This window comes from Corythoichthys intestinalis, chromosome 19, assembly GCF_030265065.1.
Source record: "Corythoichthys intestinalis isolate RoL2023-P3 chromosome 19, ASM3026506v1, whole genome shotgun sequence".
Classification (NCBI taxonomy): Eukaryota; Metazoa; Chordata; class Actinopteri; order Syngnathiformes; family Syngnathidae; genus Corythoichthys; species Corythoichthys intestinalis.
The window spans coordinates 18079140-18092050 of record NC_080413.1 but is presented as its reverse complement, the minus strand read 5'-3'; the positions used below and the strand labels follow the sequence as shown (position 1 = coordinate 18092050).

Sequence of the window (12911 nt, the reverse complement as noted above, 5' to 3'; positions counted from 1 at the left end):
ATGTGGCTCGGGAGACAAGAACGAGACGAATGCCAGTTTTGTCTGACGAGAGGACGAGACGAAAATGCGACATCGTTTCTGTCATATGTTCACAATGCGTGACATTTTCATATTGTACGTGGATTACGCCAGCTTGCATTGTGGAAGTGTTTGGGTCGTGTCACTCATGTGAGATGTGCTGTGCCTCTCCCTCCTCACCGGAGTTTAGGATGTGTGTCAAGCTAGGCTGCGCTCCCTCTTGCTTGTTTGGAAACATGGTAAGATTTGTTTTCATGGCCACAGACAATATGCAATGTTGCTTTAGCATTTAAAGGTCTGTACTGAGTGATCATCAGATGCCAAATGTAATCCCAGCGTTAGTGTAGCATTTGCGTTAGCATTAGCATGAGCTTCAGAATGGCGAGGAGCGAGCATCCACCTAAAACACTTGCCAGTATAAAGCAAAGCCACTTGACTTTTATGGTCAGTAAGTCTGGAGGATGTTAAATGCTCCGACAGCATTTTTTTTTTTTTTTACATACAGTTTATAGCTTCTAGGTCGGTTTAATTGAAAATAATGTACTGATTTTCCAGCTGAGTGTGCATTATCATTACAAAGTTGGCGTTGTCCTTGAAGACGCTACAATATGTGCTCGTCTGTCTATGTTAATTCGATATTGTTGGGAACCTTTATCTATTTTTGGAACAAAACTTTGAATTTGAATTTAACAGACGGAAATATTTTGAGTAATTGTCGACTAAAACGCAACGAAATTTGTGTGAGATGTCATTTACTAAAACTAGACGAAGATAAAAACATTTTAAAATGGTTAAAATGTGACTAAGACTAAAAAGTATTTTCATCCAAAAACTAAGACAAAAAATAAGAGGGCTGCCAAAACAATCATTGGTTTGAGTGAAGCTTGAGTCAAAAGCATGTTCAAAATGACGATTATTTGTTTTCCTGCTCTTCTCTGTGTATTTTATTTTCACTAATTGTATTATATTTTTGTGTTGCGTCAATTTCATTTGTATATCCATATTATATTTGGAGCGATCATTTGCAAACATGTTACTGCTGACTTTGAATGCACCTAAACTTCTAAATAAAAACCTCAGAGTTTATGTTTGGGATTTATTAAAAAAAAAAAAAAAAAAAAAGTCCCAGAATACACACATAAAAGGTTCAGGGCCATCAGGGTTACATTATAGAGTTTTTAAATTTAGCAGGACAGATGTTAAATTTATTATAGTATTTTTTGTATTAAAATTGTTGAGATATATTTCCATTTATTCACAATAATCACATGTGGACATTGCATTCTCCATCATAAGACAGTGTATGCCATTGAATAGCAGCACATCTGGAAAATATTAGCTAGTCCTAGCAAGATGGGGGTGCACAATGCACATTCCAAGCAAGTTGACCCTGCCCTCAAGTTAGAGGGAAGAAAAAGAGTCCGAGCAGATAGGCGGGGAGCACTTTCTTCCTTTGTCTGATGGTACCAATATGTCTTGTGTGTATTTCTTTGTCTTTTAGTGTAAATTCTTTGTTCTTTTTTATTCCCGAATTCTGTGTCATCATCTCCTGTTCGTTATAAGAATAAAACAACATGTAACAAGGATAAATCAACTCTTTTCCTTCAAAATTCATTGCTGATAATTGTTTTTCATTTGTTTATATCACTCAAATATGTACGCAATTCAGGTTTCAGTAAAATTATTATTCATTTATTAATTTTACTTGCTACTTATCCTCACGAGGGTCGCAGAAGTCTTGCAGCCTATCCCAGCTAACTATGGGCAGTAGGCTGGGTAGACCCTGAGTTGGTTGCCAGCCAATCACAGAGCACAATGAAACAACCGTTCAAGCACACTCTCATACCTATGGACAGTTTGCAGTGTTCAATCAGCATGTTATTGGGATGTGGGAGGAAACAAGAGCACCGAAGAAACCCCACACTCGGCCACTGTGCCGCCTAAAGTTACTAAAATGTTATAATTATTAATAAAAAAAAAAACACTTTCACAGTACAAAACCACATGTACAGTACAAAAGGGTGACTGTTATCAAGCTGCCCAACTCTACCAAGTTGGTGTCCCGTATTTTCTTTTCCGGGAGTTGGCAACCCTACTTACAAGAAACACTTTAAATTAAGATTTTTCCTCTTTATTGCTGCTCACGCATTAAAATTTGGGATTTACTTTCCAGCAAAAAGCTTACCTTTTGAGATATTTCTATCATACAGTAAGCACCGAGTAGCTCTCTCCTAACAAATGTATTATTAATTCCTCAAAGCCGAAACTCTAAGAGAATGCTAAATTGCTCGGTGTCCTTATTCGGTCCCTTTATCGTCAATAGCTCTAATATTTAATTAACTCATCCAATTTATCTTGCGCTGAGGTAACGAGTAGAGCGTGCCGAATGAAACGCCTTCGTGAAGAAAGCACTATTCCTGTCTGCGGGAGCGTATTTGCCCGCCCACCGAGCAGATGGCAACCGTGCAACACAAAATCAATTAGTGTCATGCCTTTTCTGCAGGGCTACAAAAAAAGCAATTTCCACTTTATATTGCGACTGGTGCACGCACCTGACCCAAACAACTCATTGAGAATGCTCAGTGTTTGTGTGGAGAATAAAGACGCATTAACAACTGTCTTGTTTTTTGTTATTGCTGTCATCTGATGGTTGTTTTATAAGCGCGGCAGCACATATGAAAGGCCTCAGGCTCAGGCAAAGCTCTGCACTGGTTGATGGGGGGAAATAGTGAGCGCTTGACATAAACAGCAAAACCTAACCGATGTTGAAATCTCCACTTTTCCTCCTTGTTTTTCCTCATTAGTCAATGAACATTTCACAGTCTTCAAGCCCACAGATGCCTCACATCAACAGAAGTGTAGCGATCAAATCTCACTGTTTACGTATGCCGAACCAGATAATCCTCTGAATTTATACCATTATCCCGCAATGAGTGTGTGGAAGTACAGATATTAAAAGCTTTAACACAACGGGGACTGTTGGTGTAATGGTAAATGTAATTATATTCATATTTCCATGCAAACATGAACTCAGTCACTTTGACCTTCTTAGTGCACGAGATTTTGTCATTGCTAATATCGTATTTTTCAGACTAAGTGTAGTTTGGCAGGGTGTGCGATTTATTCTCTGGAGCAATTTATGTGTGAAATTACAGTGGGGCAAATAAGTATTTAGTCAACCACCAATTGTGCAAGTTCTCCTACTTGAAAAGATTAGTGAGGCCTGTAATGATCAACATGGGTAAACCTCAACCATGAGAGACAGAATGTGGAAAAAACAAACAGAAAATCACATTGTTTGATTTTTAAAGAATTTATTTCCAAATTAGAGTGGAAAATAAGTATTTGGTCAACTACAAACAAGCAAGATTTCTGGCTGTCAAAGAAGTCTAACTTTTTCTAACGAGGTCTAACGAGGCTCCACTCGTTACCTGTATTAATGGCACCTGTTTTAACTCATTATCGGTATATAAGACACCTGTCCACAAATTCAGTCAGTCACACTCCAAACTCCACTATGGCCAAGACCAAACAGCTGTCGAAGGACACCAGAGACAAAATTGTAGACCTGCACCAGGCTGGGAAGACTTCATCTGCAATAGGTAAAACACTTGGTGTAAAGAAATCAACTGTGGGAGCAATTATTAGAAAATGGAAGACATACAAGACCACTGGTAATCTCCCTCGATCTGGGACTCCATGCAAGATCTCACCCCGTGGCGTCAAAATGATAACAAGAATGGTGAGCATGAATCCCAGAACCACACGGGGGACCTAGTGAATGACCTACAGAGCTGGGACCACAGTGACAAAGGCTACCATCAGTAACACAATGCGCCGCCCGGGACTCAAATCCTGCACTGCCAGGCCCCTGGCTGTTCCCCTGCTTAAGCCAGTTCACGTCCAGGTCCGTCTGCGGTTTGCTAGAGAGCATTTGGATGATCCAGAAGAGGACTGTGAGAATGTGTTATGGTCAGAGGAAACCAAAACCGAACGTTATGGTAGAAACACAGGTTCTCGTGTTTGGAGGAGAAAGAATACTGAATTGCATCCGAAGAACACCATACTCACTGTGAAGCATGGGGGTGGAAACATAATGCTTTGGGGCTGTTTTTCTGCAACGGGACCAGGACGACTGATCTGTGTAAAGGAAAGAATGAATGGGGCCATGTATCGGGAGATTTTGAGGGAAAATCTCCTTCCATCAGCAAGGGCATTGGAGATGAGACGTGGCTGGGTCTTTCAGCATGACAATGATCCAAAACACACAGCCAGGGCAACAAAGGAGTGGCTTTGTAAGAAGCATTTCAAGGTCCTGGAGTGGCCTAGCCAGTCTCCAGATCTCAACCCCATAGAAAATCTGTGGAGGGAGTTGAAAGTCCGTGTTGCCTAACGACAGCCCCAAAACATTACTGCTCTAGAGGAGATTTGCATGGAGGAATGGGCCAAAATACTAGCAACAGTGTGTGAAAAGCTTGTGAAGAGTTACAGAAATTGTTTGGCCTCTGTTGTTGCCAACAAAGGGTACATAACAAAGTATTGAGATGAACTTTTAGTAGTGACCAAATACTTATTTTCCACCATGATTTGCAAATTTTTTTTTCAAAATCAATGTGATTTTCTGTTTTTTTATTTCCACGTTCTGTCTCTCATGGTTGAGGTTTATCCATGTTGACAATTACAGGCCTCTCTAATATTTTCAAGTGGGAGAACTTGCACAATTAGTGGTTGACTAAATACTTATTTGACCCACTGTATCAATCATTCACATATTATTTTATCACTAAACCGCAAGAGGGCACTCAAGGTCTGTGTTTCAACATTGGCGGTAACTTCTAAAAACAACTGAGAAGAGCTGAAAAAAATGGTACCGAAAAGAAAATCATATTCTGCAGATTACAAGCTTAAAGTAGCGAAATATGCAGCCGAAAACGGTAATCGAGCAGCAGAAAGAAAGTTTGGGGTTAGCGAGAAACTTGTAAGCATCTGGTGAAAGACGGAGGTTGTTCATTAATCTATTTTCATTTTAAATTGCCTTTCAAGATGACATTTCTGTTCATGGTCTTACATTTTATCAAAATAAATCTTCCGCCAAAATGCGATTTATTCTCCGGTGCAACATATTTTTCTCCTCTTCATTGCGCATTTTTTGGCCGTTGCGACTTATACTCAGGTGCAATTTCATAGTCCAAAAAATACGGTAAATGTTCAGGACTAGTATTATTTTTCAAACAATGTAGGATAAAACAACGTACTACAACATAGTTTTTCACCAAATTCCCCCAAAATTACTTGAGCATTTTTCAACGGTGCGGTAAATTTTTTAGGGTGCATATGATCATTAAAATGCACCAATTGAAATCGGCAGCCATGTTTAATTTTAACAGGAATGCATAAAGGTCAGACCCTGCAACGACTCCCTTTTAACTTCAGCCGGCCTTGCTAGGTCTCATCACATTCATCATCATATTTGACTGTACTTCTTGGAATAATAAAAGGTTTCATCCTCAGAAGTGAGCCCAAAATTCTTGGTTTGGAAAGTCCCTCATGATTATGTGAACAAAATGTCCACCCTAAAAGATACAGCATACATTCATTATTTCTGAGCAGGGGCATGTGGGAGTATAAACAGAGATGAATTTTCATAAATAATAAACTAGGATGCCTGGTATTCTGGTTTGTGTTGTGCAACACACAGTATTTACCATCACATCAGGTTTAGAAGGAAATCTTACAAAATGCCAGCTTTGTTTTCAACACACTTTTGAGTCATTTGTTTTATAATATATATTGTATACACTGCTGGCCAAAAGTATTGGCACCCCTGCAATCCTGTCAGATAATGCTCAATTTCTCCCAGAAAATGATCGCAATTACAAATGCTTTGGTAGTAATATCTTCATTTATTTTGCTTGCAATGAAAAAACACAAAAGAGATCGGGGAAAAAAAAAAATCATTATCATTTTACACAAAACTCCAAAAATGGGCCAGACAAAAGTATTGGCACCCTCAGCCTAATACTTGGTAGCACAAAATAACTGCGAACAACCGCTTCCGGTATCTATCAATGCGTTTCTTACAATGCTCTGTTGGAATTTTAGACCATTCTTCTTTGGCCAACTGCTCCAGGTCTCAGATTTGAAGGGTGCCTTCTCCAAACTGCCATTTTCAGATCTCTCCACAGGTTTTCTATGCCTATGGGATTCAGGTCTGGACTCATTGCTGGCCATTTTAGAAGTCTCCAGTGCTTTCTCTCAAACCATTTTCTAGTGCTTTTTGAAGTGTGTTTTGGTTCATTGTCCTGTTGGAAGACCCATGACCTCTGAGGGAGACCCAGCTTTTTCAGACTGGGCCCTATATTATGATTCAAAATTTGTTGTTAGTCTTCAGACTTCATAATGCCATGCACAGGGTCAAGCAGTCCAGTGCCAGAGGCAGCGAAACAACCCCAAAACATCAGGGAACCTACGACATATTTGAATGTGGTGACCGCGTTCTTTTCTTTGAAGGCCTCGTTTTTTTTTTGTTTTTTTTTTTTCCTGTAAAGTCTATGTTGATGCCTTTTCCCAAAAAGCTCTACTTTTGCCTCATCTGACCAGAGAACATTCTTCCAAAAACGTTTTTGGCTTTCTCAGCTGAGTTTTGGCTAACTCTAACCTGGCTTTTTCATGTCTCTGGGTCAGAAGTGGGGTCTTCCTGGGTATCCTACTATAAAGTCTCTTTTCATTCAGATGCCGACGGATAGTACGGGTTGATACTGTTGGATCGTTGGACTGCAGGATGGCTTGAACTTGTTTGGATGTTGGTCGAGGTTCCTTATCCACCATCCACACAATCTTTTGTTGAAATCTCTCATCAATTTTTCTTTTCTGTCCACATCTAAGGAGGTTAGCCACAGTGGCATGGGCTTTGAACTTATTAATGACACTGCACACAGTAGACACAGGTACATTCAGGTCTTTGGAGATGGGATTTGAAGCCTTGAGATTGCCCAAGCTTCCTCACAATTTTGCTTCTCAAGTCCTCAGACAGTTCTTTGGTCGTCTTTTCTCCATGCTCAATGTGGTACACACAGACACAGGACAGAGGTTGAGTCAACTTTAATCCATTTTAACTGGCCGAAAGTGTGATTTAATTATTGCCACCACTTGTTATGTGCCACATGTAACAGGTGCTGTTAACAGCATGAATTAGAGAAGCATCACATGATTTTTCAAAAGGTGCCAATACTTTAGTCCAGCCCATTTTTGGAGTTTTGTGTAAAATGATCATGATTTAATGTTTTTTTTCATTGCAAGCAAAATCGATGAAGATATTACTACCAAAGCATTTGTAATTGCAATCATTTTCTGGGAGAAATTAAGCATTATTTGACAGAATTGCAGGGGTGCCAATACTTTTGGCCAGCAGTGTAGATGTGTTTTCATATAAATGTCTTTGATTTTGATTTCAGTTCTATGTCAGTGTATGTTAAAAGCACTTTTTGATGACAAACTAGCGACTTTCGCATCAGTGAAACATTATTTCTTTTTAAAATGAGCTTCCTCTGATCGGAGGAGCAAATGAACATTCACCAGTGAAGCAGTGTTGTTTTCGTCAACGATGACAACAACGACAATTTTTTGTCAACGAACACGCCTTTTGCTGATGATAAGACGATAACAAGCCAAAATGTTTTTTGGGAGACTAAAACAATGATTCGAATGCCAGTTTTCGTTTGACGGGCTCAAAATGTGCAAAAGTTTCCGTCACATGTTCACAATGTCTGAAATTTTATGTGTAGTTAGCCTGCATCGTAGCAGTGTCTGGTTGTGTCACTCGTGATGTGCTTCCCAACTCACCAGTGTGCTGTCTCCAGTCTTCATACAGGCTTGCACACACGGTAAGATTTGTTTAATTGGCCAGAAAGAATATGCAATGTTGCTTTAGCCTTTAAAGGTCTGTGCTGAGTGATCATCACACACTAAATGAAACTCGTAGTATTAGCATAGCATTCAGATTAGCATTAGGCTAATGCTAACGGCGAATGTACTCTTAAACTCTGACTTTTTTTTACTTTGTTTGTGGTGTCCAGGTGGGTAAAATGAATTGAAAATAACCTACTGTTTTGCTACTGTGTGTGTATTATCACCAAGTTGGCGACGTCTTTGTATATAGAGGCTACAACATATGCTCGTCTGTCAATGTTCATTCGAAATAGTTGGAAACATTTATTATTTCTTTTAGGAGGAATTTTTTTTAATTTTACAGATGAAAACTTTTAGCAAACGTCGACTAAAACTAGACGAAGACAAACACATTTTGAGATGACTAATAGGACTAAGACTAATTAGTATTTTCGTCCAAAAGACTAAGATGAAAATTAAATGGGCTGACAAAAACAACACTGCTGTGAAGGTTTTTTTTGGAGCATTGAACATTTTGCATGCGATCCCAGAAAATTCTGATTTGTGCGGAGAAATATAAAAAAATGTATTTGAAATTATAATGTTGTGCTTCCTGGATGCCAACATAAAACACGGATCAAAAACCTCTTCCATAGAGATTCTTTAACATTTACAAGTTATACAACGTACACAATCAGCATCATTCGTAACGCTTCTGTCTGCTTGGATACTTCGTCAATGCAAGGGAGGTGAAAGAACAGAAGGGGGAATAAATGAGACAAGTCATCAAAGCGTTTGTCATAACCAACAATGAACATAAACTTCTCATTTTCTTTGTCTTTTTTTTCTTTAGTTTTTCATTTTACAATACATTTCTTAAAAACCCCCCGCTGGTTAAGGTTATGGTCTCAGGTAGATCGTCCACAGTCAAATCTTCACAGTTTGTGTAAAAGCAGAGAAACATTCTCGCTGGAGTAATAAAATATCATGACTATTATCAACATTATTATTAATATTATTATTATCATCATTATTATTCATATATTTTTTGTTCTGGTAACGTTGTTGTAGAAATGGCGGCGGAGAGGAGCCGGTCACCCAGTGTCCCTCTCATTTTTTGATTTAAAAAAAAAAAATCTACCTCAGTAGGGTAGTCAGTCCGAATGTCTTTGAACATTGAAAAATATCCAGAGCCTGCGTTTTCTTGTTTAGTTCCCAAGCCTGCGGTCTAGCCAACGGTCCTTGGCTTTAAGACCCAATACCCCGTCAGCACTTGTGTGTGTGGGGGGAGGGCGCAAAAAGAGATGCGTGTACAAAATAGCCCGTCAGACGAAGCATGGACGCTTGTGTTCGATGTTGCGCGACAGCCGGGCTCGAGATTCCGCGTTGTAATCTTGAAGGCACTTTGTTTCATGGCAGAAAGAAAAGTGGCTTCTTTTTCTCCGGCGGACCGTCGCGACTGTGTCAGGCCTCGCTCATCGGACCGCCCCACTGTAATCAATCATGTCCTGGACTTCTCGGCCTTTGGCTTTTTTCGCCCGCCACTCTGTAGTCCAGCTATCTTTTCGCCGATATTCCTCTTTGTTCCGCCATTGTACCATCGGTCGGCCACTTGATTCGTGGGCACAGTGTAAAAAGTACATAGGCAGCCATGGGGGAATAGGGAGGGGAGACCAGGGTCTTAAAGCAAACAGAACAAAGCGTTGCCAGAGGTCTTGATTTTTTTTTCCAGACCAGCACCAAGCAGATAAAGCAACAAAAATGAGGCCAGTGGAAAAAAACAAGCGATTGGCATCTGGTGCGAGGGAAATGAAGATAAAGATACACAGAGAAAGGTCTGATTCAATTTCCTCCTTCAAAATGTCAGCAGCATCCATATTTCGCTGCCTTGCAAAGATATATATATATATATTTTATTTTTCTTCATATAACGTCATAAAATTGTTCTTGTGCTTTACAAACTGCCCCTCCCACGATGCGTCGCCAAAGTTCACCCTTTGTGCTCATCAAGAGAGTCCCGCACTGAGGAGCGCTGTACGAAGGTCTTTTTTTCTTCCCCCCCAAAATTAGCACATCTTTATTACTTTTCCTCTCTTTTTTGTAATCACAGTTTAATGTCTTGATTTCTGTCCCAATGCGGTCCATTGGAGTTCAGAGGGGACCGTCGCCGCTTTCTGGATGCGTGGATCTTTGGTGACGGGATGTCGAGGGTACAGCTCACAGACGACAGGTCTGAAGGTCGGCCTCTGAGACGACGGACAGAAGGGTCACCTCTGGCCCTCCAGGAGGGTCACCACCACAGTGACGCACAGCAGCCATATATGCAGTGAGGTGGATTGAGCAATGGCACTCAGGTCTGGTAGATGAGAAAAAGAACGATGTTAGAAGGTTTTTTTTGGCCGCCAGCAGCCACTGTAAGTAACGTAGAGTGGGGCAAATAAGTATTTAGTCAACCACTAATTGTGCAAGTTCTCCCACTTGAAAATATTAGAGAGGCCTGTAATTGTCAACAAGGGTAAACCTCAACCACGAGAGACGGAATAAGGAAAAAAATACAGAAAATCACATTGTTTGATTTTTAAAGAATTTATTTCCAAATTACAGTGGAAAATAAGCATTTGGTCATCTACAAAAAAGCAAGCTTTCTGGCTGTCAAAGAGGTCTAACGTCTTCTAACGACGTCTAAAGAGGTCTAACGAGGCTCCACTTGTTACCTGTATTAATGGCACCTGTTTTAACTCATTATCGGTATAAAAGACACCTGTCCACAACCTCAGTCAGTCACACTCCAAACTCAACTATGGCCAAGACCAAAGAGCTGTCGAAGGACACAAGAGACAAAATTGTAGACCTGCACCAGGCTGTGAAGACTGCAATAGGTAAAACGCTTGGTGTAAAGAAATAAACTGTGGGAGCAATTATTAGAAAATGGAAGACATACAAGACCACTGATAATCTCCCTCGATCTGGGGCTCCATGCAAGATCTCACCCCGTGGCGTCAAAATGATAACAAGAACGGTGAGCAAAAATCCCAGAACCACATGAGGGGACCTAGTGAATGACCTACAGAGAGCTGGGACCACAGTAACAAAGGCTACTATCAGTAACACAATGCGCCGCCAGGGACTCAAATCCTGCACTGCCAGACGTGTCCCCTTGCTGAAGAAAGTACATGTCCAGGCCAGTCTGCAGTTCCCTAGATAACTTTTGGATGATCCAGAAGAGGACTGGGAGAATGTGTTATGGTCAGATGAAACCAAAATAGAACGTTTTGGTAGAAACACAGGTTCTCGTGTTTGGAGGAGAAAGAATACTGAATTGTATCCGAAGAACACCATACCTACTGTGAAGCATGGGGGTGGAAACATCATGCTTTGGGGCTGTTTTTCTGCAAAGGGAGCAGGACGACTGATCTGTGTAAAGGAAAGAATGAATGGGGCCATGTATTGAGAGATTTTGAGTGAAAATCTCCTTCCATCAGCAAAGGCATTGAAGATGAGACGTGGCTGGGTCTTTCAGCATGACAATGATCCCGAACACACAGCCAGGGCAACAAAGGAATAGCTTTGTAAGAAGCATTTCAAGGTCCTGGAGTGGCCTAGCCAGTCTCCAGATCTCAACCCCATAGAAAAGCTGAAACATCACTTCTCTGGAGGAGATCTGCATGGAGGAATGGGCCAAAATACCAGCAACGGTCTGTGAAAAGCTTGTGAAGAGTTACAGAAAACGTTTGGCCACCGTTATTGCCAACAAAGGGTACATAACAAAGTATTAAGATGAACTTTTGGTATTGACCAAATACTTATTTTCCACCATGATTTGCAAATAAATTCTTTAAAAATCAATCAATGTGATTTTGCGGCTAGAGCATGTTGTGACTTCACAGTTTTGAAACCCAATACCTCTTAGGCAGGCACGTGCAGGGGGGGTGGGGGGCAAAGGGTGCTTGAGCACCTGCCCCTTTACCCCTACATGGCCAAAGTGCCCCTTTTGACTAGCCTTTTTTTGTGGTGCGTATGTGTGTGCTGGCCGACTGTGCAGGCACGCCACAGAGTACATTACTTGTACACCGAAAACACCTTTATTAAAGAAAAAAAAAAAAAAAAAAAACGCCATTAAAAAAATCTGTGCTGATGGGGGCTCAGTGGCCATCCGATGTGGTTTGTTCTCAGATGAACAACAAGTTTAGGAAGGAAGTTTTGATATATAGGTTGAAAGAAGAAAAGAGGCAAAGACTGACTGAGTCACAGCCAGAAAGTGTTGATGACATTGTTGATTTCTATTCACTATTTCCCCTCCCAATTAAAGTCTGTCACAGTCACAGCCAATTATACTGAAAAACTGGTTAAATTGAAAGTTATGGTGTTGTGAGGTGTTCTAAAAACTTGTTCATGTGCCCATTTTGATCTATGAGCACCTGCCACTTCATCGGTCTCTGCACCACCCTGCTATTAGGGCATTTGTTTATTAATTATAATGTATTTATTTCTTTTCAACAGTATTTGTTTGGAAATATTTTTATTTGCAGCCTATGCAGACATTTTTCCCCCCAGATAATCATAAATTAATCATAATCGAGGTAAAAAGTTAAGATTTGTTCATCCAATCTGTTTGGTCTTATTAATGTCTCTTCCCCAGTAAAAACTACATGCAGGTTATGCTGTTATATCGTCCTGACCAATGCTGAGACCAAACCTACGCCCTTAGGTCTTATGACGCCACTGTCGAATAAAGTGTTAATATTTAATATACGTACAAAAATATGTTAATGCAGTAAAATGGTCAGAAAAAAGAAAGATGTTAAAATATTATTTTTATATAATTTTTAGGGCTGTCAAAATTATCGCGTTAACGGGCGTAATTAATTTTTTTAATTAATCACGTTAAAATATTTGACGCAATTAACGCACCCGCTGGCATATTGCCTCAAACATTACAATGAGGCCGTTTATGGACATTAAGAGTGAAGAGAATGCCACCGGCCGCTTGGAGGCAGCGCCGTTCC

General features: G+C 40.3%; 1 protein-coding gene across 8 annotated transcripts in view; it reads right to left on the bottom strand.

Moving 5' to 3' along the window:
* Nucleotides 1–8965: 8965 nt before the first annotated feature.
* LOC130907443 (MAM domain-containing glycosylphosphatidylinositol anchor protein 2-like) overlaps nucleotides 8966–12911 on the bottom strand; it is a 459232-nt gene continuing 455286 nt past the window's right edge. For all 8 annotated transcript variants that reach the window (XM_057822539.1, XM_057822543.1, XM_057822544.1 and 5 more), the window contains one exon: nucleotides 8966–10261. In XM_057822539.1, coding sequence (XP_057678522.1) covers nucleotides 10173–10261 — 89 coding nt within the window. In that variant the 3' untranslated portion in view covers nucleotides 8966–10172. The remainder of the gene's footprint in view (nucleotides 10262–12911) is intronic.